Source organism: Fringilla coelebs (genome assembly GCF_963513975.1).
Source record: "Fringilla coelebs genome assembly, chromosome: Z".
NCBI classification, from domain to species: domain Eukaryota; kingdom Metazoa; phylum Chordata; class Aves; order Passeriformes; family Fringillidae; genus Fringilla; species Fringilla coelebs.
In genome coordinates, this window is record NC_140031.1 from 23794566 (window position 1) to 23821013 (window position 26448).

Below are 26448 nucleotides of genomic sequence, written 5' to 3' on the forward strand. Positions count from 1 at the left end.
GGTTTCCCATTAAAGTCTGGCAACACTCTTCCTATATCTATATGATTATTTCAGGAGTAACTCTTCTCTACTCTCTCAGTATTAAAATTACTTCCTGGAATCACTTCCTAAAAAGTCCAGCCATTCTTCGGTTTCATTTTTAAAATTTGATGTCAAATCTTGTAGACTTGGTTGCCCAGTTGTCAGTCTGTCCACCTCTCCTCAGTCCCGTGTTTTCTGTCTCCATATCATATCCTATGACATAGTAATTTTATGAATAATTCATCAGTTTCTTCCAAAGTTAATGGAGTTGTGAAAACCTCAAAGATAAAAATTCACTTTATTGAAAAGCAGTGGTAGAATGGCAAAGAGACACTCAATGTTGACCTAGTAGATGTAAAGAGCTCTTTCACCAGGTGAGGGAAAGGCAGGTTGAACACATCTTGTCTTAATTTCTGTTAAGTCTTGTTTGGAGAAAAGCACAAAGTTCTGGAGTAAGTAGGACTTGCTTGTTTTACTCATTTTGTCTATTATTTTATTTGTTTGTATTTTCCTGAAGTGTATGGTGAAACAGTGAACACATTCACAGGAATTATTTTTAACAAGATTTCTTAAAAAAATTTAAAGTATACTTTAAATCCTGAAATCACCTCATGGACTTTCAAAGGCTTCCCTATAATTTAAGGAAGTTTCTGGTTCAGTTACATCTGGATAGGTATGTAATAAAATAGGCTTCCCTCTGGTTGTCTGTATTTTTTTATAAACTTGGTTTGTTTTTTTCAACACTTAGGGTCATAAAACCTTGAGTGTGCTAGATAGCTCATACAAGGGAAGTATGTCATATAGTTGCCTAAGATGCTTCTTGAATGTAGTAGTAAGAATAAAGAGATTTTGATAGGTTTCTGTTGTCTAATGTAGTAGCACTCCCTCCAGAAAAAGTCCCAAGTAGTTGTAGGGTGTAAATAGATATGTCAATCGTGGTTTAGCACAATAGCCTTATCTTGTGTGTCTAAAGACTCAAGTTACTGAAAGCTAATGATATCTAGGAATGAATAGATAACTGTTTCTCTCTCATTGTAGAGCCTCATCTCTTGGTAAAACCTGTATTGTAAAATTTTCAAGTGGGGATCTACCAAAAAATTAATTGCTGCTAATATAAGATAGGCATTAAATCCTTAAATAGAATTATTGTCACTAGAAAATTCCAGAAATATTGCTGGAGCATGATTGAATTCTAGAAATACCTAAACCTGACCCTTCTAGCCAAAATGAAGTATACAAAAAATAATAATGGGTTCAGCAGTATGGGGATAAAAAAAAAATATATTCAGTCTATATAATGTACATGTCGAGGTATCAGGAAATATTGACATGTTATTGATAATAAGTGTATTAAATCACAGATCAGAATACTTTGTCACTATTCTATGAAGCAGTCCAGGATATGCAGAGTCTGCCATGTTTCATCAAATCCATGTGCTTGCTGAAATGATTTTTGTCTTCTTTTGAGAACTCCTTTTTGGAAAAACTTACATGCATTTGTTAGTTTATTTTTTGTTTTTAATTAAAATAGTTGTTTCTATCAGCTACCTCCATGTAGAGCAGGTCTTCTGCTTGTTTGATTGCTTTACCATAAGAAAAATTTTTAAAATTACATTTTTTCGCTGTTTCCATGAAAACTATAATGTATATGATAATTGCAAAGAGACCTCTTGCAGACACAGAACACTCTTCCATATAAATTTATTGTGTATTTATCTGTATTGAACAATATGAAAATTATGTTTTAGAGGACAGAACAGGGAAGAGGAAAAGGGAGAGGATCATGGAGAAAATTATCCCATTAAAGGAAATGCAGTCTTTCAGGATCAACTCTTTATCAGTCAGATTTGTCTTTGTGTGCTTCCATCAACACTCACTGAAAAAATGCCCACCGTGACAAGGCCTTAAACTTTTCCCATCCCTATAGCAATTCATAGGTTAAGATCATTGTGTTTTATGATCCATTCTCCTGAGCTTCCTGCAATGACAGTGAGGAGTCTTGTCTTGTTTTACAGTGGAGAAGTGATGACAAAGGCTGCAGGAGGTATCCCTCATTTAGTTTAATGCATGCTACCTGGGAACCCTCCCTTCCAATTCCATTTAGATTGAACAGCGTAAGTCCTGCATGAGTGCAGATTATGTAGGCTCAGTCTGATGCAGTTGTTTAAAATTTTATACCCTCATACAGAATTAGCTGCCAATAAACTGTGAAATACATATGGGAAAGTTTTGCCTTTCCCAGAACTAAGACAATACCTCAAGGAAAAAAAAAAAATCTTTTCACAGAGCCATTCTTGGGTATCAGAGAGAAAAACGAAAAAATATTTCACTGACAGTTTTTTTAAACTATGCTGTTATATTATTCTAATGTATAATGACTAATTAATTCCAATTTCTGGTACCATAGGTTATTTTTTAAATGCTTGCATATGTTGCATTGGTGGGGTTTAAATTAGAACCATTTTCTGTTTACTATATATCTCACTTACCAGAGTTAATCAGTACTCTGAAAAAGCATTTTTATATCTCCAGAAAAAAACTTCAACTTGCATCCTCAAGTTGGAAATTATTAATCTGAATTTTTTTTTTTTAGCAAATGGCACATACAAAAATTTACTTATCTTGAAGGCTTGGGCTGTGTTCCTGGATTTCATCATCTTGTACTGTGAACATAAATGTGTCACTTTTTGGACATATTTTTCTGTTCACATGATTGAAACTCTGTTTTTGTTGTTGCAATAGCATGATAATATTTATATATGCAAGGTTGTTTCTTTGTATAAAGCAGAAAAATCTCTCATGATTATACATTTTTAACCTTGTCTTATGCATCTGTCCTGAGCTGAAGTACAAAAATTTACTTCCTTAAGGTGGTATATCATTTCTGCTCTTTTTCCTTTTGGTTGTATATAAAGGAAGTGGCGTACATGTTTCAAATGAATCTAGTGGATTCTAGTCTATTCAGCACTGTTGTTCTGGTTACACTACATTATTTTTATTTTCTATGTCTCCTTCTTTTCTTATATTATTTTCTTAGCTTAAAAAATTATCTGAATTATTAAAATTGTTCAAGACATGTTAATATTCTCAAACATCAAATTAGGAAGCTGTTATTATGCTGTAAAAACCTGTGATAGTATAAGTTGCTCTTACATAAATAAATAAATGACTGATATTACTGAAGGCTTTAAGCTTCAAGGAAAAAAATGGAAGAAGTCTTTTATCCTGGTTTTTAGAGGGCATCAGCAGCTTGCTTTTATGAAAAAGTAACAGCTAAATGCACTGCAAATAATTTGCAGTAATCCAGTTCAGTGATTCATGTGTCTGCTTTAATGGGTCATAATTCAGGATAAAGTAACTGAGTGCAGTCAGAGTGCAGACACTGCTTATGCCAGGGACAGTATCTCTTCATAAAACACACCTCAGCAGAAGCAGTTTGCCAGCCCCCTAATACCCTCTGATGTTTTGATGTCCTGCATATTTTTCCGATTAAGTTTTGAGTGCCATGTTTTTAGTTGTATTTCCACATTCATTATCCTCACGTAGACCCTTCAGCGGGTTTGCCATATATGATTATTTTTTTAATGATGCCTTTCTTTCCACTTCAGCAGTTTAATAATCTAGCACATGGCTGCTTCTCAGTACTCAGCATTCACCTCCCCAATACAGAAGAGGACATGTGCTTTGGCTGCAGAATTCCATTTGCAGCTTTAGAAATGCATATTCCCTGTGGAGCAACATTTGTTTGACATAACCATTCATTTTTATTACCTCTTTAAATATGTTTATCCAGAGTTATCAATAATCATAAATAACTTGTATTCTGTTCTTGTCCTGGTTTTTTCCACAGACAAAATTGCTTACCCAGTATGTATTAAATCTCGGCAAGTATGATCAAAGCTACGACATCAGAGACCGTACAAGATTTATTAGGCAGCTTATTGTTCCGAATGAGAAGAGTGGAGCTTTAAGCAAATATGCCAAAAAAATATTTCTGGCACAGAAACCTGCCCCATTGCTTGAGTCTCCTTTTAAAGGTATAACTGCCAAAATCATTTGGTAAATGTTCATTGTGTAAAGGAATGTGGCAGCTTACTCTATTTCAAATACTCTCACAAATTGTGTCACTTAGCAAATAGAAAAGATTAATATGCAAGGATGCTCAGTCTGCTTACTTGCTTTTCAACAAGCAAGGTGCACAATGCATTTCTCTAATGATAAACCCTGGCAAAATGATCTATTTCTATTCATGTAGATTTTAAATTTTATTTAAATAACAGAAGGTATGTCTTTTGAGGAAAACTACTTTTCAATTTAGGAAAATAGCTCTAGGATTTTACCTGGACTTTATTAGATGATTGTTAATGTGAGTATTGCAAATGTTATATGAATTTGAAATAAATTGAATGTCTGTAGGTATTTTTTTCTCCAAAAAAATAATTTTCCCTCTGTATTTTGCCTGTTGTTTTACAGTAATATCCATTGTCTGTCTTCTCAAATTAAAAGGGTATTAGGCTATCTAAATTAAAAATACTCTGTTATTGTGACAATTTGCATTTTAGTTTTCATACTTACTTCAGTCTAGTTTTGAAGCTTTAAAAGGAGCTCCATTTTGAAGAAAAACTATTAAAATTCTGGATGTGTTTGTGCCAAGACATGTATATGGATTGTTTAACTGTGCTGTCATTCTTAATATTCACAGTAAAGTAATTTTTAGAGAAGCTACATTTCAGAGCAACACCTCTAAACACACTGACTGATTAGCTTTTTTATTGACCATTATGGGGGAGATTATTGTAATCTATGGACTGAAATCAGTTTTTTGACCTATGAAGAGCTTCCTAGTTTATATTTATTCCATGACATTTGAGGTAATACAATGGCAATTACCTTTAGCCCTGATTAAGATTGCTCCTTGTGGTAGAGCTCACAGTGTTTGTGTATTTCTTCCCTCCACCCGCTTTTTTAATAGATCGGGATCATTTCCAGCTTGGCACCTTGTCTCACACACTGAACAGCCGAGCCACTGGGTACCTGGAGCTGTCCGACTGGCCAGAGGTGGCACCTGACCCCTCTGTCCGAAATGTCGACGTGGCCGAGTCGGTACGTCAGCGTCAGTCAAAGTAACTTTGCTGAAGGCACTTGTCAATACAGAGTATTAGCCCAAAACTACAAGTATTTAAATACTATCTCTGGGCTGTGTTAAAAGCTGTTGATGCATGGGAATGTCCCTGTTGCTTATTTTATCTTAGAAATCAAGCATCTGGAAACATGCTTAATGCTAGTTCTTTTCAATGGCAGAAGTGGATAAACTTAAGCCACTTCTGCTTCATTTGTGGAGTAAGTAGGCTTTTTTCACCTCCATCTCACTTCTGATTTCCTATCTTTCATCTCCACTGTGCTGCAGTATGTTAATTGAGTGTAGCTGGACTACCAAAGTCAGAAATGAAGAGGTTGGTTTGTGAAAAATCCAAGGCTAAACAAGCAAACAAAAAAAAAGTAAAAAGGTACTACAAACAACAATAAGCAGCTGCAGGGGATTAGATTATGTGTTTTGAAGTGTGGAGTTTGGAAGAGATAAGTGTTTATATTTCAGGTAATCTGAAGAGGATTAGGAAAGTTTATGATAGGAAAATGTCCTGCGTATAGTGCACTAGTCTTGTGTTGACACATCGGGCTTGTCATGTACTAGCAATAGCTTTTTGTTACTGTAGTGTAAACTCTGAGGGAAAGTCATGTTTTGGTACCAGAATTGTGATTTATGTGTTGGGTACCAGAGTCCTACTGGAATGCCAGTGAAAGCTGTTGAACAGTAGCTGAAATGTAAATATATTAGTGTATAGTGTGCCAATGGTGTTCCTGGAGGAATGGCATTGTAACAGATATGCGGAGAAAAGCATCCAGTCCTGGTAATGAGCCAACTTCCTCAGTAAATCCTAGATGAAATCATTTGCTTATGAAATATTACACACAGAAAGAGCAAGAAAATTTAAAAAATAGGTCTGACTGACAGAAGCCAGTGGACAGCAATCTGGTAGAAAAAGCATTTGTCCTTAGTGCTGTAACGTGTCTACCTTCTTATATACATTTCAGGAAAAGTGATATTTGTGTACAAATTTTGGAAAGCTTTTATGGAAAGAATTTTAGATAATCAGCTCAAACAGAGGATTATAAATTATAGGGTTGGCATGAAAGAATGCGCGAAGGTGCTTTCATCCATAAGACCAAACCTGTAAGACCGAAAAGTATTGCAGGAAATTGATCAAATGGCGTAACATCCATTTAAAACATAGTAAAAAAATCTACCTCCAATTATTGAAACCTCAAAGCAAACAGGAAAATCCTTCAGCCATGTTTTTTGCAAGTATTTTCTTTAGAGGGTATCTCATTCTCATTAATTTTGTGGTTTCTCTAATACTGCATGTGCCTACATATCATATGTGGGTAAAGCTGAATTAAGCTGCAATCCACATGCAAATTGTCATTTATATCCAAAAGAATATTGGTGTTTTAAGCCAGCTTTTGGCGTTAAAGAGGAAGCCAGTATGTCTCTAGAGTTGTTTAGCCTTGCAGGTCATTGTTAGAGCCTATTTCAAAACTTAAGTCTTATTCCAGATCAGATCAGTCAATGAGGCAGACCTGTATCACACTGTTGATAATTGATAGAGCTGTCTGCCAGTTAGTTTTTTTCTCCTGTCCTGAATTCTAACATTGCTTCTCTAGTAGCATAGAGGTATATGGAAAGAAAAAAAGTCTGGGGGAAATACTGCCTCATTTTGGAATTCTCTCGGTGGTAAAAAATTACTTTTATTTGGAGAGTTGCAATGGAAGTGAAATATAATTTGTCTGTGGCTACCTTGAGTGTCCAGATCTGTTTTCTGCAAAACAAGTGGGATGGTTGAGGTTAGTGGGATTATTTAACCTTCATTCTAATTGTAGCCAGCTGGATCTAGAAATAAAACACTCAAATTTCATGTTCTTTTGGCACAGAAATTTATCATTACTGATGCTTTTAATCTAGTTCACTAAATCTTTTTCTGGACTACCTAATAGACACCTCTCACCTTTATAGGTATGTACCAAACTTCTAGTTCTCCTAATTGTGTAAAGGAAGAGAAGTTTAACAGCTTCTCTTGACTTGCTTAGATGATTTATTTAGCAACAGCTAAATAAATACCACTACTCTTAGTGTTTTCATTCAATGTGTGTGCATACTTTTGTATTGCTGGTTGCAAAAGTAAATTTAAATTGAAATTTATTTACAGGCAAAGGAATGGACTGGAATTCTAGGCAAGCAAAAGAAGGAGAAACCTACTGAAAAGTTCTACTCTGAATCAGAAGAGGAGGAAGATGAGTCTGCCAGTACCAGTTCATCAGGTAAGTGTTTGGAAGGCAACTTGTATTTTCACTGCCTGGAAAACTGTATCTTTAGAACTGTCTGGTACATAAAAAGAAAAAAAAAATTGCAGACAAAGCCAGAGCTTGTGTGTAATCTCAATAAATTGGGGGGGGAAATTACATTCACTATATTAAATAAGTTAGCTTTTGATTTGTTTCCCAGGTAAAAAAGCTGGCATGCTATTTTTATCCTTTTCGGAGTCTTATATGAGTAAGGAGAGTTTGGAACTCCAGTTAAAACTGAAAGCACATAGCTGTTTGCAGGAGAACTCCAGTTAAAACTGAAAGCACGTCGCTGTTTGCAGGAGAAGTGCCCAGATGCTTGGTTGTCAGGAGCCTTAAGTGTTTTTTGGAATTTGGTGGTGGTGAAGAATTATTTTGATAGCATGTACTGCTGTGCTAATAAATGGCCAGATCTGTTTAATTGTGTAGTCTTTCGTGAGATTCATTCAGCAAATTGTGTTACATTATTTCTCTGAAGTTCTACATCATGTTTTCTGTTTATTATAGTGGGGATATTGATGAAAAGTGTAACAGCTGCCTATCAAGTTCAGTAAGCAAAGGCTCTTTTAACTGTTCTACCATTTATTGTCAGATAGGCAGTTCCCCAGGACAGCCGTTTCAGAAGATGTTAGTATACTTCAGATACAGTAAAAGTCATACTTCTCACCAGTCCAGACCTTAGACACAGAAAATGTTTAGCGTTAGAGACTTGAAAGAATTATCATCATTTAGTTGAATAGAAGAGGGTCATCTTAGAATATGAAGATAAAGCTGCTTCCTTCCAGTTCCTAAACTGAAGAAATATGCAGAAATGTTTAAGAATTGTACCACTGAAATTAGCGATTTCTGAAGTAATAGAAGCATATACTCACTTCAGATATTTGAATATTTGGTAACTATATGATTAATTACAGGATTAATAATTTGTTTAAATCAGTGATTCAATCATAGTCACTATGGGTATTTAAGAACAGATTATCTAATTAAGCAACTGTTTGAGAAGATAATTTTGCAGCTGAGCGAATGTAAAGACTAGAAAATTTGAGGTCATCTCCAGCTCCTAATAGGGTTATGTAACTTTGAAGAATCTGCATTTGATTAATTTATTATTCAAGTTTCTAATTTGAAAAAGTATAATACTGTAGGCCAAAGAGGACAAGTTTTTAACTAACAAAATTTTGTAGATATAAGGATAAAGTAGTTCCCTTGCCTGCTTTTGGCACAGGGTGGATAATACTAAAGCTTGCAATAGGATCTTAAAATACCAAACCACTGATTAATTTAAAACAAAATTGGAGTTCTAAAATACTAATTATTTAAGATATTTAGATCAAAATCATAAGGATTGTTTTCATTTTAGGGAGTGGGTCTGACAGTGAAAGTGAGAAGGAAGATAAAGAGGAAAGCAGCAGTGATGAGAGTAGTGGGAGCTGCTCTCCCAGTGAAGAAGCAACTGACAGTGAATCAGACAGCAAAGAAAGTGCTGCTAAGAAAACATGTAGGGCTGTCAATGAAAGGTAGGTAAATGTTTTTCTGGTTTTAATTTTTTGTGATACTCAGTCATAAATTTTTTGTGATACTCTTCCTGTTGCCAGTCTGCCAAGCCTTTAATTAGGCTGTTTTGGGTGTGTATTGGCCAAGGAGTGATGTCAGGGTATGAACTAGTTGGTATTTTCATTAAACAGAGGAGTCTAATGTTTGGAATTAATTTCTGACTTCAGTAAAATCTTGGGTGGCTTGTTGAAAATTGATGTAACCTTGGGAGGCTGAATAAGTCATCAAATAGTTGTGTGAAACACTTAATTACCTTTTGCCGCAGTTTTGCTGAGAGCTAAAATTAAGTCCTTCAACACTTTGCCATTATGTAACTAAGACAATTGATTTTTTAAAATAATGTTATATTAAAAAGATTATGATCCAAATATTAGAGGGAAGGGCTGTGAAGGGAAACGGTCATAAGATATTTAAGTGTTAGCGCTTTTAAGATTGCCTATTATCAACAGCATTATCATGTATTAAAGTATCATTAAAATTTTGAGTAATTGGGGCTAATACCTTGGATTGTATGAATCTGTTTCTTCCACTGCTGTCAGCAAGTGGCCTCTGCAGACACGATCGCCCTTTACTTTGTAGTCTGCTGCCAGCTCACTTGATGAGTTTGCAGCTCAGCTCAGTCGTGGCTGACAGCGCTGATTGGGGCGCAGTACACACTCTGCTCCTTTTATTACAGACAGTAATTAAAGCAGCTCGCCTTGCCACTTCCATAACAAACACAGCATAATGCCCTAATTATGACTTTATTAATTTAAGTCAGGATTTAATGATTTTAAAAGTGATTTATATTGTTTTTCCTGTTCAGAACAAATGAAATCTGTAGGTTAAATTAATACAGGCTTTTCATCATTGCAAAGTTAAAAAGCTAGTTACCAGTAAATTCTTTTCATTAGAATAACATCTGAAATTTTAAGCAGTAAGATAAACAATCATTACCCATCAAAACTGGCTGATGTGCAGTAAAGTAACATTTTTAATCTTCAAGGCTAGTTTTAAAGCTAAGCTAAAGATAAATTATTAAAAAACAACTTCATTTATATAATGTGTTTACAACAACTTATTCGTTAATGCAACTACAGCTACTGTTAAATGGCAGTGAATGAAATATAGATAATTCTGTTGTCATGAAAAAACTTTGAACAGTATATAGTATAAAACTTTGAACAGTATATAGTAGTGAATTTTTGTTTAAGTCATTTATCTCAAACAAGTTTTTAAATATTGTCATACTGAAACATAATTTTCAGTACCTATTTTTCACCATAATTTTAACAATCAAATGTGCTACATTACACTGTTTTTGTGACGTGTACTACTGTTCCATTTTTAGCTTTGCAAGCTTCCAATTTACTGCTATATGCTTTTGATTAAAATTTGGGGAGGCAATTTTAGCTTCAGTCACATGGGCAGGCATAGCCTAAATGTTATTTATTTGAAATAATTTTGATTAAATTTTATTCAGGCAATTCAGTCTTAGGAGGCTCTTAAGAGGAGGAAGACTACTCTGTTTTGATCTCTTTCATTTCAGATTTTCATTTCTCCTTCTCTGTATTTTTTTCATCTAAAAACATTGCAATCTCAGTGATGCAGCATAGTACATTCTTTGGTACTGCTCCTAAAGCTAAGCAAAAATGTGTAACAATTTAATATGAGTCCAAAGGGACTCTTAATAGTTGAGTAGACTGGATTTGTTTAATTATTGTTGACCTTGTTACCCTTCAAGCACTTCAATAGCCAATTCATTGTCTCGGGAAGGAAGCTGAATCAGGTAGCGTATGAAACACCTGATTTAGAAGTATAAAATGGTTGTTTGCATATCCAAGAACAGGGGACTTTTTTCTATATGCAATATTAATTTTTCTGCTCCATGATAACTATTAGAAAACAATTTTCATTTCCTGTGGTAATAACTCCCCCTGAGACAAAAGGGTAATCTACTAATTGGTTTATAAAGTATTCTTAGGTGTGAACAAGACAGATAACATTCAGTAGCTGTTAACACAGGCCAATATAATCCAACACTGGTAGGGTGAGCAGAACTTCGCTGTGTGAAGCTGTAAGGCATTCAATGTGACCAAAGGTGTAGGAATATAACAGCTCATGTGTATAAAGAATGAATGGGTTGAACATTTTGTAGACATTATAGGTCTTATTTCTAGGTGATGCAGTTTTATTCAGAAGAATTACAAAGGAATAAACTAAATTAATTGCTTTTTTAAGCAATATTACTGTATAAAAAGATGACACACAAAAATTCTGTTTATCATAGGAGGAATAGTATGAAAGCATCTTTATTTTAAAGGGGGGCTGCACTTCCTTTTTTAATGTCACAAACTTGATGCATGCAAATAATACTTTTAATATTTCATATGTTCACATTTTGTTTGGCTGTTTCACTGGTTTAGACCACATACGATGTTGTACTGTGTAGTGTAGTAGAATGTTTTTTTTGTGGAGAAATCATGACCTAAAACTCATTTAATGAAACTTTGAAATGCTGATGTAGGATATTGCCCACACAGATTCCTTTGGTGGTTTTACATGTCTCTTAATTTTTTTTTAAAACGTGTAGCGATTCAGAGGATATTAAAAAAAAGAAAGCAGAGGGGATCTCCAAAAAGAGAAGCACATCCAGTTCCTCTGATACAGAGTACACTTCATCAGATGAATGTTCTTCAGGATCCAAGTCAGAATCCGACTCTAAAAGTGACTCTGAGTCTGGAAAATCTAGAAATGCTACCTTGAATAAGGTTAGTAAGATAAAATACTTTTTTTTAAAGCCTCTATAAAATATGAGAACATGTATCTAACCATCCGTCCATGTTTCTTTCTGTTAGAATGAAATGGGTAGCACTTTTATGCATACCTAAAACTATCCAGAATTTATGAAAAAAAAATTTATTTTTCATAGAGGGACCAGTCCAATAGTAGTTTGAGAGTTTAAGCAAGTAAGAGTGTTTTTATAACAAAAAACCTGAATTATAAAAATACAAATTACAACATTTCAGTTCACAATTTTATGTTGTTTTTACTCCATATAGATTAAGAAGAATAATAGAATCTAATTATTTTTTATACACAGAACATAGTATGTTTTTCTAGTAGTCTATTATTCTTTTATAATAAATTTAATTGGCTTTTAAGTTAATTTTCAGATTATTGTTGAACTGGTGAAACTTAATACATGCATGTTGATGGTTATTTTATTAAAAGGGAATCCTAAAGTGTAGCTATAGTACCCAGGTCTGAGAGGAAAGAAAACGAAGAACCAAATGTTAATATGTTGTTTCTTAAGTGTTTAAAGATGTTCTAATGGAACTCGTAGCTTAGTTTTAAAATTTTCTGTTAAAATTGAGAGTAGTGCAGTTACTGAATCTATAACTGAGATGTACATATAGGTTAGAAGCATTAATATTCCTAATGAGCAATCAACTTTTACTTGCTGTGTATGATAGGAATAAAGAGTTCTGTTGCTTCAAATTCTGTTAGCTTTCTTAAAACAGGTATGAAATAGCAAGCTTTATAATACATATTTTTTAAATTGGTTTCAAAATATGTGAGGATGCAAAAACATGCAGCAGAGCCATTCATGTGTCAGTTAGGATTTAGTTGCTTACCTTAGAGAAGGAAAAGAGCCTAAAAGTTCATTACTCCAACTACTGTTATAGAACTAACTATTCATGCTATTAGCATTTATTGGTTACTGTTTACCCACGTACCTTGTATTTAAAAAATAAATAAATGAGGAACTTCTTGCTAAATCTGTTCAAGAAGAAGAGTAAAAGAATTTCTGACACTTACTTTTCTGTTATCAAATACTTCCTATGCAATTCTTTCTATATATTTACAAAAAAAAAAGTTGAAGAGTAGAATTGTAGCTCAGAAGTTTCCATTTTAATTCTGATATGTGGTATTAAAAATAAAATGAAACTCTTAAATTAAAATTAGTATTTTAAATTAAGCTAAGCCATTTCAGTCAGGACTCCTGTATAGATGGCAGAATAGTCAAAACAGACATCCTTTGTTGCATTTCAAGCAATTTTTGAAGCTAATGTGTTTTGACCAGTTACGAGGTAAAGCCATTACTTGTTTAAGCTGTTAAGTTGCATATTTCTTTTCAATAATGAGGCAAGGCTCTCCATTTCTCTAAATCTAGAATTTATATTGTACCTGATCTTGTTTTGCAACTTTATAGGTGCGCCTAAGAACTCTTGAGCTGTGACCTTATCTTTTAATCTGTTCCCTTCTTCAGCCAAGTAGAACAAAAGATGAAGTGAGGCTGTATTACCTGAGAAGTGGAAATGTGTTTCCATGGTTTGATCAGTTTCCTGCCCAGATAACACATTGGGTAACACACCTGTGTCAAAAAGGTTTTTTCTTCTAGAACAGCCAGACTGGATCTTGCAAAAAAATGGTAGCACAAAAAATACAACTTAAATCCACTTAGAATAACTGCTTTGATACTAGATGGGACATTAATTAATTGGAACAGTTTGCAGCTTCTCACATCATCATGGTAATTTTTCATGAGAAAGTAATGCATAATCTGATGTGCCTAGTTCTGAGCAGGCACTGCAAAGCCATGTTCAAACTATTTTCTCTCTGCTGCATTTTTCCATTTTTCTCAGGATATTGACACCGTGTTGATAATTTCTTTCACTATAGTTTTCTAAACTGTTTGGTTCTTTCACAGGATATGTGAGGACTACTAGCATAAAGAAGCTTTTTGTATTTTAAAACAGCAGAATATGTGAAGTCAAATACACTGAATATGAGAACTGGAATGTCCAAGAAGCTTGAGATTGAATTGTTGAAGTCAATGGAAAGTTGTCAAAGCCTTGGATTTAAAGAGAAGAGAAGGAACATTGCAATAGTTCTGAGGTCTTACTTGATTAAAAAGCACCTAAAAGGAAATGTATTAGGAACAAGAAGTATTTTTTAACAAGAGTAGAGTCAAAGGATAGAAGGGAAAAATTGCAAAGCTTTTAAACATCACAAAAGACATTAAAACAAATAGCAATGTGTTTATATGCATGGCAACAAGAAAAGTAGTGAGGAGATTATTGAAAAGCATGGAGCTCACTGTGCAGAAGTTAAATGTTTCTCAAGTTCTTTTTCATTTAGAAATTAGCACATTTAAATAAGGGCAACAAACTTGGCTGATGAACTGTAAACACCAATGGTCATATGTTAAGGAGCAGGGGGCAGTTAATTTAATGTCCTTGAACAAGAAGAACTGTTTCAGTATATGATACTAATCCCTGGAACCTTGAAGTTAGTTTCCACTTAAACCATGTTTGATGCCTGCATTCAAGTGTTTCTAATTCTTGTTAATTTTTAGAGATGTAATTAGATAAGGGGGTGGGGGAAAAGAAACAGGTATTTTTTATTAAAGGTGGTTGCCACGCTAACTAGCTTAATAGGGTTTTTTGACAGAAACCTGTTTTGAGCCCTGTAATGATAGATAAAGGAAACTGATGGTAATCTTGATAACACCTTCCAAGCTGGAAAGAAAAAACAGTCTTTAACAAACTTTAAAGAAGATTATAGTTAAAGTCTTATATATAGACGCCTTGTATGTCAGGGTATATTTTTAAAAAATCACACATATTTTTTTTTAATGCTCCCTTCCTGACTTATTTTCAGACCACCCAGGAAACAGATGGTTTCTGCCAGGCTCTCAGAAATGCGTGCTTTATTCTGATAGTTTGTCATTAGAAAAGGCATAGCCTATGTTATTCTGCTATAGTGTGTTCTTAATTTGGGCAGTCTATATGGGGAGATTATTCATTAGGATTTCCTTTTCAGTAAAACTGAATAGATTTTCTGAAATGCATAATAACAAAAGAAGTTGTGGTTAGTGAGCTCTATTTTTATGGGTTCTCAGTTTGCTACACGATATGAACTATGTTACATCGCAGATGTTTTGGTTGATGTTTACCATTCCTTATATATTTTGTTGGGTGCAATTTCCATGTTCTGCAAAATTTTCTTAATAAAAAAGGTTTTATTACATTCACACTGGAGCTTAATTTCTACATACATCCATGCACTTATTGGCATTAAAATACACTGCAAAAAACTTGGATTATTTTCCTGAGTATGTTATTAATGGTTTAGTATTTTTTCTCCTGACAAATTGTTTTGAAAAGCTGTTGTGTTCACTGTAATTGAGCTGCAGTGAATCAAAAAGTCAGTCTCGTGTACTGCAGTCTTTTGTATCATTTTGAAATACAGATAATTTGAGGTGTTCATATACATACTATACTGTAAGCATAAATACTGTAGAGCTAAAATGCAGATTTGAGGATGATGCATGTATAAGTAGGTGTCTCTACAGTGGGATTTAAAAATCAGCTACTGTTGACCTCTTTCTACAAGTATAATACAGTCACTCAGCTGTTAAAAACCTGATCCACTATTTAAAAAATATACAAAAACAAATTGTCTATCTTTCTGCCTGGTCTCCTTTCAAGTGCTAACACAATGGAAACAGTGGGTGATCTGTCAATGCATTTGGATTGTCAGTGATGGTTTTGTATAAATATTGGGAGGATAAGAAATAAAATTCGCACAGCAGAATATGATTTCATCTGCCTTTTCTCTGCAGCTCCATGGCTCATGCTGCGGTGTGAAATTCTCATTTTACACACTTTGCAGGCGGAGCACATGAATTATGCATTGAGCAAGAGAAATATCCTGCTTCAAGTCCTATATGCATTTACCAGGTTCTATCTCTATTATCAAGATGAATTGCAAATGGAGAAATGTTTGATGGAATATACCTTAACTTCTTTGTTTAGTATTCTGCTTTTCCCATAGTGGGCTTTCTTGGTAGAATACTGTTTGGGTTATATTGTAGGCTTTTTTAAGGAAAAAAAAAAGATGAAAAATTGTGTTACAGAGAAATGTCAGACACGTCAGAACCTTTTTATTGTCTAGATTTCAAATGCAAAGCTTTTTTACTCATTTGAAATATCTGCAGTCATTGGCTATTTATTGGTCATAGATAGCCAATCAATTTTCTTGGAAAAAAACAAATTAAAAATAATCATGTTTGTTATAGGCAGGACCCACATAAATACATTTCTCTGGTGTTTTCTACAGAATTGAACACAATTAATGTATATACCCGTATGAAGAGAAACATATAAGTATGAAAATATTTGTGTTGTTTTTGTATATATAGCACCCAAACACATATATGAGTAGCCCAGTATTTTCTTAAGCTTGAACACTCAATTGAAGTTGGAAATAAGACATGATGACACTTAAACATTAGCTTTATCTTGATTTAATTAGCCCTTGATTTTACATTTCCCAGATGGTAGGGTCAGGTTTGTGCAGTTTTTGCTGTCTGTTTGGTGGAATTGTTTACCTGCTTGTTCTTTATAGTAAACTGACACACTTAAATGCAGTCTTCTGGTAAAATGTGCAGTGAAAGTTTTTTTGCCATACATTAGTTCAGTAATTTTTTTTTTATTTGTGCCTTATTTTAGGACCGTTTTATTTTGTTTTGAATTATAAGAAGTAAATTATCTTGAAGGATTTTTTTCCCCATTTTTAAGCATTTTTTATGTAGTAGAATCAAAATAATATCAGTGCAAGGATGGATTTCACCTTCTGTAAGTACACATCAAGCCTTGTGTACTTTTTGTACTTGTGACAGAAAAAGCAAACTGAAGAATGCTATTGGTATTATTTGTGTCTTAGACTGCGCATCTTAGTTGTCTTCAGTAACCAGATCCGCTAAACAGTAAGGATTCTTTGGCAGTAACTCCTAATTTTTTAGAAACTTGTACTGAAGCATATAGAATTCTCATCCTGTAGGGCTCTTGAGCCACTTTTTAGAGACTTTTAATTGTTTGCATAATAAAAGGAGATGGAGACAACCCATCTCTATGGAAATATTTAGCAAATATAAAGCTGTAGCTTTGAACTTTAATCATCGTTGAAAGTAGAACTCTATCTTAGGGATAAGTGGGGACAGATGGTGAAAGAGTTCAGAAATTGAGGATATTTTTAATATATTTGCCTTTTGTTTTACTGAGTTGTCCTTTAGTCTGTTTTGGTTTCTGAAGGGCTTTCTAGTTCAGGAAAAAGGTTGTGATACGTAATTTATAGTAAAGGTGCTGGAAATAACAGCTGAACCTGAGATTCAGGGCTAAATATTCACCCAGTGATACTATAAAGTGGTTTGGAATTCATGAGAAGGATTGTTGCAAAATTGTGTCTCTGACATGAGTAATTCAAGCAGAACTTGTAGCTTATGAAGTACGCTATTTGTCCTTATTTCACAGTTCTAAAACAAAAGTAGCCAAAACAAGCTTAGTGACTTGTTAATAAACACATCTCAAAAAAAAAGTATGGTAGTTGTGGGTAGAATGGAATTCAAGAAACTTGGTTCTGCAGGAGTCCCTCACTAATTCTGGACAAAACATATAAGGAATTGTATCACTTCAATACCATTTTAAAGCTTTTTTGTAGTATTTTCTTTGTCCAGTGGAGTTTGAGGTTTCAGATAAATCACCAGTAGTAGAACACTCAAATACTGTGGTGGTAAGGACCATCAAAAAAATAACTTTTAAAATAGTGGCTCCTGTTCTTTTCATTCCACAAGATGATTCTTCTTCCAGAATACCTGAAGCATATCTGTAGGGATCATGTAAGTGACTACTGTCTGTTTGAGCCATGGTATTCATAGGAAGAACGTGTTAAGTGATGTCATCATGGCTGAGGTCAGAGCTGGTAGTCATTAACATCAATGGCTTCAAGTAGCAACAACATGGCTAGCTTCTTTCATGTTCTTGGAGGGAACCATAGAATTTCTTGCAAAATTGAAAAAAAATAAGCTCATTATTATAATTTGTTTGCAATTGACTATCAAGCTGAGAGACCAGAAGAAAGGGAATGCACCTTCAAAAAAGAGGTGTCATTTTATTCTGTGGTGCTGATTAAAGGAAGTGGTTCTAGCTGCTGAGTTCACTTAAAGCTCTTCTAGAAATTTGTATCCTGCGTGTCTGAAATGCTCAAGAAATGATGGCCTACCTAGATGGGCATAAAGAGATTTACTGATTCATTTAGACCTGTTAATTTATTAGAAGTGGTAAAAAATATTGCTCTATATATTTGGCTGTTATGTACTGTTTAAGAGGAAACAGGTAAACTAGAAAGTGTGACTCCTGGAAAGACTACATTTAAATTACTTGCAATGACTTGGGTATATGAGCAATGTCTTAAGGTCTAAAGGCAGTTAATATGTTTTATAAAACAAATCACAAAGCCTTCTGCTTGGTATGTGAGCCAGAGAGAATGAAGGTAAAAGAAATTCTTCAGCTGACGCAAATGAAAGATGTTTTAGAGTGGGCAGAAACAACATGATGACAAAACTCCTTGATACAGAAGTTTCTGGCTACATCCAAAAAATCAATGCTTTATACTAAACCACCCTCTTGGCAGTGTGTACTGAGCTGTAACGCAGTGAATTCTTTCCTGAATCACCACTGTCTAGACATGCTCCGTAGGTATGGCCAACATTTATGAGATTTGTTTAGAACTTTTTTAGGTATTGAAGCAAATTTTGTTGAAATACTCTGTCAAGGTACTGGGATTATTACTTCCCTAGTCTACTTCAGGTACAGCCAGTTCTTATTAGAACTCATCTCAAGCTTAAAACTGATACGTTTTTGGTGACAAAAATCAACTTCCTGTTAAGTAAATCCCAGGAGTTAATTGGACAGAATTCTGTGCTCCTAGATAAGTGCAAATAACACTACATTTTACATTTCTTACTGAATAGATCTTGACCTGCTTTTCATATGAAAACAAATGGTAGTACGCAAATCTTTTGTCTTAAAGAGATAGCAGCTTTTTTTTTTTAATGGTCTCAGCAGAAGTGTGTGATCTGTCACCAAATGTTTTCTGTGTAGCAACAATGATTAATATTAGATGAATACCGGGACTACAGAAGTTCGATTGTGGAATTTAGGTACAGTTTAACTATATAAACAAATCTTTCTCAGTAGGTGAATTCTGTGGATGCCATGCCCTGAAAATGGATACATTTTGCTTTTTGAAGTAGTAAAATAAAGGCACTTGCTTTATAAAAGTACTAAATGCTTTTCTTTTGCTGATAAGATGAAAGATGAAATATTCATCTATTTTGACAGAAAGAAGAAAAACCAGTGCAAGAGAGAAAGACTCCAAAAACCCAAGACATGTTTCTCTTAGATTTAGATGACTGTAAGTATCTTGATTAAAAGTTCATTTTTCCCAAGGCAGTTCAGTTAATTCAATGAATCTAAATGTTTGAAACATTGATTCTTTTAATTTATTGTACCAGTTTCCTGACAAAATAAATGCTTAGATTATCAAGTTATTTTTAAGCACAGTTATTACAATATTTTGTTTTATAATTGAGAAATTGTTTCAAAATTTAGAATCTCCCACCACAGAAAACATTTACTAGAGAATTTGTATGTGTCTAGACTTGTTTTCTGTTAAAGTCGTCTTATTTTCTCAGGTAATAATGGATGTTACTTGTACAACACACCACCTATGCAATGTATGAGCCAGTTGTGGTATTAAGATGCTATAAATCACATTTCTGAAGAACAGTGTGAAATGGTACTTTTGGAAGGGTACGATAAAGCTGACACTGGTTTTTGGCTATGCTTGCAGTACCCTTCCTAAAGTTTACTTCTATAGGTGCAGCACATCAGAATTGCATTAACGTGTACTTTGCATGTAGCCTGAAAATGAAAAAGTGCTACGTAGTATGTATCAAACTGAAGGATAAAATAGAGGAAAAATGGGAAAGGAGGAGAAAATACTTTTAAAGTAAATCACACAGTCTGTTCATGTATAAGTTGTATTTGCATTTTCATTGCTTATTCTGAGTATTGGGGCTATATGTCTGAAAAAATAATCTTATCTTTAGAAACAAGAATATAACATATTCTTCAAATATTCATCAATATGAATACCAATATATTCATCAAATATATATACAAGAATATAACATTTCGATGAGGACGTAAAACTTTTTTGTGCAATGAAAAAGAAATCACTGTTTTTCCCAGTATCTTAAATTGTTTTTCCATTTAAGTATCTCTTGCCTTTTTGGTTCTAGTTTGTCCTGTAACAACTCCTGTGGCAGTTCCTATGGCAGCTGTTTTGTCCCCAAGTTTAGCAGCAGACCTAGAGGGATTAAGTCTGTCAAGTTCATCAGTCATTGATGTGAGTAGCCTTTAAAAAGTGGGAGGGTGCATGTGAGTTCAAGCATTTCATGTGTTTTGAGACCATCATTAAGGTGGTTTTTTTACAGTTCTTCCACCTATAAAAATTTTTATATTAAATTAATGGTTTACGTGCAAGTCTGGCAGCATTTTTTGATCTGTAAATGCGTTCTGAAATGTGGAGAAAAGTATGAATATTGCCTGAATATGGATATAATCTGAGAAGGATGCCTTCAAGGATTTTTAATGTTATCTTTCAAATTGTCTTTTTCTTTGCTTCGGGGAAACTTTAATTCAGAAATTAAGTATCCAAACAACAGAGGTCTTTCAAATAATTGATCTGCTACACTATCAAAAATAAGCTACAAGAACATCACATACTTGCTCATACTCAGTCTGTTTGTCTATCATATATGCTTCCAATCATGACATTTTGCTATTTGGAAGTAAATTTTCATAAATATATGAAACATAGCCCCTGGGTGCAAATAAAAAGGGTGATTAGGGTTAGCAAACTCATGGAGGTAGAGGGTGTACTTTATTGTGGGAAAGAATAGTGGTTTGTTCTCTTTCAGTTGGGTTTTCTTGAGTATTTTTTGTGTGTCCAATTTTTATTTGCAACTTAAATAGAAATTGCAGTGGTGTAACATAGGGTACATATCCTTGTGAAAATGGATGGATGTGACCAGACAAAATACCAGAGAAACAGGCATTTTTTTTAGCCTAGCCTTGTTTCTAATGAGGTTGGTGTCTAGAACCTACGCTGCAACTTTAATAGTCACTGGTAACCTACTTTGTGCTGATACAGGAAACAGTAGTTTGCATCATCAAATATTTGTTAAGTAACAGAGTTATAAGAGTGATTTGATTCAAGAAATAGAAGACCTTGCTTATGATTCAGTTTCATGTTTACAGGCTTCAAGATTTGTTGTTGAAATGGAAGACTTTCAGATAATTTGTTGAATATTAGCCTTATCTAAGAAAATTGGCATGTAATGTAAATTTCAAGCAGGCTAGTTACAATCCATGGACATGCAGTCACTACAACTGATGTGTAGTCATTGATGTGTCACACAGTCTGAAGATGCCAGTAATTCCCTCCCATATTATTTTGTAGAGCAGTGTACAGTGTTAGGTGGCAATTCTGTGTTTGACAACAGCTGTGGTGTTACTCTTTGATTGCACTCCACAGTTGCCTCTTTGGCTTTATGGCTTTGACAGCTCAAAACAAAAGCTGTCTTGTGTTTACCTGGCTTTGGGTTAGCTTGAGAATTACTCTGGTGTCTTTGCTTTACTTGAAAATTATCACCTTTGAGGATAAAGTGGAGATAGCAATCTGTAATGCCAGAGACTTAGGTGCCCCTGCTTGCCAATGTCTTTATTCCTTTCATTGCCTACAGTACATGAACATATATTCCACTCCCCTATTCATGCTTGCTTTCCTCATGATTGCCACTGTTTATTTGCTAAACTGCTTCTCCCCATTCTTCTGAAGACACCTACAAAGAAAGCGAGCTGTTAGATAAACAGAGCAAGAAGGTGTAGGCTGAAGAATAGAAGTTGTTCTCTATGATGACTGTGCAAACTGCCTCCTCAGTGTTACTGAGGTCTGGTCACCAGCAAAGAAACTGGAACATTTCCTCATTCTCTCTGCTCTGAAAAGAACCCAGATCATGTAAGATTTAATTGTTTCTGCCTGGATGGTGATTACACTTAGGTCTGTATTCAGTTTTCAGATCTAAGCTCAGCTCTCATTGCGTTTGATAGTTGCAGATGTACATGAGGTCCTTTGCTGAGTTTTCTGCACCAGGGAGCAACGGAAATTAAATACTAAAGTTAAAACTCATTCTTTCAAATTATATCCATATGGTTTAAGAAGTTGTATGTGTGTGCACATAGTTAGATAATTACAATCCCATGATGTTCAGCACCACCAGGTAATTTTCTAAAAAAAAAATATAAAACTGGCTCTTATGACTTTAAATGGGAATGTACATCCTCAAATAGCATTTTGAATTTAATCTGTGATGCCTAATTCTAAAGATACTTTAGAAAACCTCTTCCTTCAGTGGGAGAGAAAGTGAATATAACTGTAGGGCACATGCCAAACTAACAGTGAGAAATTAATTTATTACTAGGCAATGGAAAGCATGGAGTAAAAATAGATAAGTACAGTATATGACCCTAATAGCAAAGAAATGTAGCAGCCACTTATCTTGGAATATGTTGAGCAGTCTATTATTCAAATCATTCAGTACTGTAATTGGATACAGCTTTTAGAAAACTTTTAACTTCCAAATTCGTAGCTGCTGAGTGTTACAAAGAATGTATAAATACAAGAATGGTTTTACAGTTATGGGAAAACCTACAAAAGCAAAATATTCTTGAATAAAAACTGCACAATCTAATGCTTTGTCCTGTGGCTCATTTGTTTTTATCATCATGTTTACATACAGTACATTTCCCCCTCATATAAACGCATGCATGTGTATTATAGTTTGTTCCAGGAAAAACAAAATTCTCTTGTAATTCATGGATAAACTTCTTCCAACTGAATGCAAGATGTAGTAAATCTGTGTGCATTCTTCTGCCTTTGTTCATATAGTTCATCTTCTGATTTGAGTGAACCAGGTAACTGTGGTCAGTGGAGGCTTCTGTAAGGATTCTCATGATATGCAGATAAGTGATGGCAAAACTACGTGTTTGAGGAAATGCAGTTGGCATTGACTGAGTTTCAGGTTAATAATTTGCAGTTTTGAAAAATATGTGAGGATGCAGTGCAAATCAAAAACAGGACGCAAGACAAAACTGCTAGCTGTCAGTGTGAAGCAGTTATTGGAAAACACTGAAAATGGGTGTTTTCCCCAAAGAGGATGTTATAAAGTGAAAAAAGAGGAATTGAAAGCAAAACTCATGATTGACCTAAGGACAGGGAGGATTAAAATCTGCTACAATAATTAATATTTTGAGCAAAAATGGTGAGAGGCGAGAGAGGAGAGCTATAGTAATAGAGAGAAGCCTAAGAGGGGAGTGATCTGTTCCTACCTGTCACACACCACCTGTTCTTTTCTCATTAGGATTTTAGATAGTAAAAATGTATCTCCTAAATGTAGAGACCCCTGAGTATGCTGCATAGGATAATTAACTGGTAAAAATGACACATGCTTTATGAATAAAATTAGTGAGAAGGAAATATTTCTTTGGTAGCAAGAAATCTGTTATGGTTCAGAACAGAGTTATTGCAAGGAGGAACTGACAGGTCTATATGAGCTCTGGTGAGAGAAGGAGTTGGATGAGGAAAAAAGTGTGTGGCTGTATGGTCCAATTTGAGTAGTATTTAAGGAGAGAAAATGGTTTCCCTGCCCCTAATAGGATAGTTTGGGGAAAAGGTCAGGAGTGACTAGGAAAATGTCACAAAAATGTATGTACCAAATGGGGGAGAAAACTTGTTGTAGTGAGGAAGTGCTTATAAAAATATTTGTTGCAGTAATTCAGACTTTCTATCAATTATTCTGCAAATAGAATCAAGGTATAACTGTAGAAGTGATACTGCTTTACTCACTAAGGTTTTATTCAATATGTCCAGTGTTTTTCATGATAGTTGTTGCTACCAATGGTATGTTTTGTTCCCTACTACCAGGCCTTCCAGAGAAACTTTTTAGGAAGGGAGGAGTGCACCATCTTGTTTTCTGTTTCGTATCTTCTAAAGAATTTTTGACCAATCTACACTTTAAGAGCTTCTTGGAGTAGTGACTTATGAAGAAGAAATAATAGTTTTTTGCCAAAAGTCAAGGTCAAGCTGCAGACCTGTCAAATCAGGTGATAAATACATTTAATTTTAAATTGAGTACAAACTTAGAAAATTCCTTGAGAAATAGTAAACATTAACTCCTTCAATATTTAATTAAAAGTATTTTCAGACTAGGAGAACACCTTAAATGGTATTTTATTTCTAAGTTGTTGACATAGTCGTTAGAGGGGAAGACTTTCTTATAATTTAGGTGGCTTTGTCCATTTAGGGTGTTTGTAATTCCACTATAACAAGTCATAAGACTGACTCTGAAGTATATTCTTTTCCCGTTTGAAGCATCTCTGCTTAGAAGTACTGGGTACACAAAGACTGCAATAATGGGTTATGTAATGGCTGTATTCTGGTTCGCTAGTCAAAAAAGGTTAGCATGAGATGTTTCAAGAATTTTCAAAATCCTACAGTAGAGAAATAAATAATAGTTATTCCAAATAGTTATTGGCATGCACTTCATGATTTTTTTTTTCAGAGCTTTGCTAGGAGCAATTATTCTTTAACTATGTACATTTGTCATTCATGTAAGCTCTGGTCTAAGTGCTTACCTCAGAAATGGCTGCATCAGAAGAAACATTAACTTGTTATTGTCGTGAAAGAGACATAGTGCAACCACTTATGATAGCAGCGGATTGTGGGCAGTGGTGGTTTCTGCCCATTGTTCTCAGGCATATTTTGATCAATTACCATTGTTTTTCAAATAATTAGTTTTACCTTGCTGTAAGTATATCCATATTCTATTAAGGATGCTTGTAAATTTTTTACTCTGGCAAAGAGGATGCTTTTAAATAAGCTTTCAATATTAGCCACATCTGCTCTTCTGTTCTAAGTTTTTGTAGTCCTGTGTTAAGATAACACAAGCATATGATAGAATTTTATTCTTTTTATAGCTTATCATTTGCCCTCTTGTTTTTAGCTTCCTGTAAGGAGTCTTATCTCTTTGCTGCTTCATCACAATATTTTTCCCATATATTCAGTGTTTTAATTATACTTCTGAAGCCCATGTTTTAATATACAGATTGAAATTGGGAAGGTTTGTTGTGGGGAGGTGAATGGAGAAAGTGTGCCACAAGACAGTCTACATGGATCTTATTCCTGGGAATGTTCATGACTTTGCTTGTGTTGTTGACCACAACTGCACATTAGGCAGAGATATCTTTGCAGTTCTGCAGTTTACAGCTTGATTTGTGTAGGTGGAACAGTCCCTGTTGTGCCCTACAAGATTTATAACTGGCATAAGGCATAATTGAAACCACATTCTACAGTGTATGTTAGGAGGGTGCCTAGGAAAGTTTTTATGTGTGAAGCAAGTGAAAAGGCATAGTCTTGGATTTAGGAGTTAAAAAATAACTTTGTCTTAGTGCCGCCCAAAATTCAGCTATGTGGCTGATTAGGTGTGACTGATGCTTGTGGGAAGGCAGTGTGGTCCAGTGGATACAGAACTAGGTGTTACATATGGAAAATGAGTTCTATTTTTGGCTTACTACTTGCTGTGTGATCTGGAGGGAGTATCTTAATCTTTTAGTTTTCCATTTGAAAAATGAGGATAATGATGCTTACTCACCTTGGGAAAGCACTTGGAAATCTACAAACGAATGTAGCTGCTCGTCAGCCGATATTAACTATTGCCAAGCTAGAAGAAGAAATGAAACAAAGACTCCCACATACTTTTTTTGTTCTTTGTTCCTGTAAAATTGTGGTATAGGTGGATGCTCTTAAATTGGGTACAGAGAATATGTGTAGCATTGGCTATTTGAAAGCTGTACTGTCCTTTCAGAAATTGCTTCCACATACTTCTAAAAATGTTAGCTTGGAAGAAAATAATCACTTGCCTTGACACTACTTGCTTGTCATTTCACCTCTATTCTTCACTTATAAATGCATTTACAAGTATTTGTGATATTTAATAATATTTGAGCCTTAAAAAATACACATCTCATGTTTATGAGATAAATTCATTCTTAAAAAAAATTGCACTTCAAAATCTCCAACTTATTTTCTTCAAATATATATACACTATAAATGAGATACTATTTATAATTATAAAAATTATATAAATATAATATGTAAGTACTTAGCAACTTGTATATTAATGTAATTGTATTCTGAATAACCAGGTCAATTCTGAATAACCTGGTCAACTGATTAACTTGATTCAGTGCTATATTGCTATTTTGCTGTTTTGCTATCTCTGAGTTACCAAGAATAACCCAGCATTCAAATGTTGTATTTAAAAATAAGAGTGCCAAAATAGCAAAATAAAGTCCAATTGCAATATTAAAGTCTTATTTATAAAATAGAAATTAAATTGTAGGGATATTGCAAAACACAAGCCCAATTAAATAGGTTACTGTGAGGACACCTTTGATCATTTTTTTGCCTTCCATTAAAATTCAGTACTGTCCTTAAAACTAATCCAACTTCTAAATTTTT

At 34.3% G+C, this 26448-nt stretch overlaps 1 protein-coding gene across 1 annotated transcript in view; it reads left to right on the plus strand.

The window, feature by feature from the left end:
- Positions 1 to 26448, plus strand: part of AP3B1 (adaptor related protein complex 3 subunit beta 1) — a 153721-nt gene that overhangs the window by 80907 nt on the left and 46366 nt on the right. The window contains exons 16-22 of the mRNA XM_084225896.1: positions 3872 to 4058; positions 4994 to 5124; positions 7287 to 7398; positions 8783 to 8939; positions 11549 to 11726; positions 19146 to 19218; positions 20108 to 20214. Coding sequence (XP_084082022.1) covers positions 3872 to 4058; positions 4994 to 5124; positions 7287 to 7398; positions 8783 to 8939; positions 11549 to 11726; positions 19146 to 19218; positions 20108 to 20214 — 945 coding nt within the window. The remainder of the gene's footprint in view (positions 1 to 3871; positions 4059 to 4993; positions 5125 to 7286; positions 7399 to 8782; positions 8940 to 11548; positions 11727 to 19145; positions 19219 to 20107; positions 20215 to 26448) is intronic.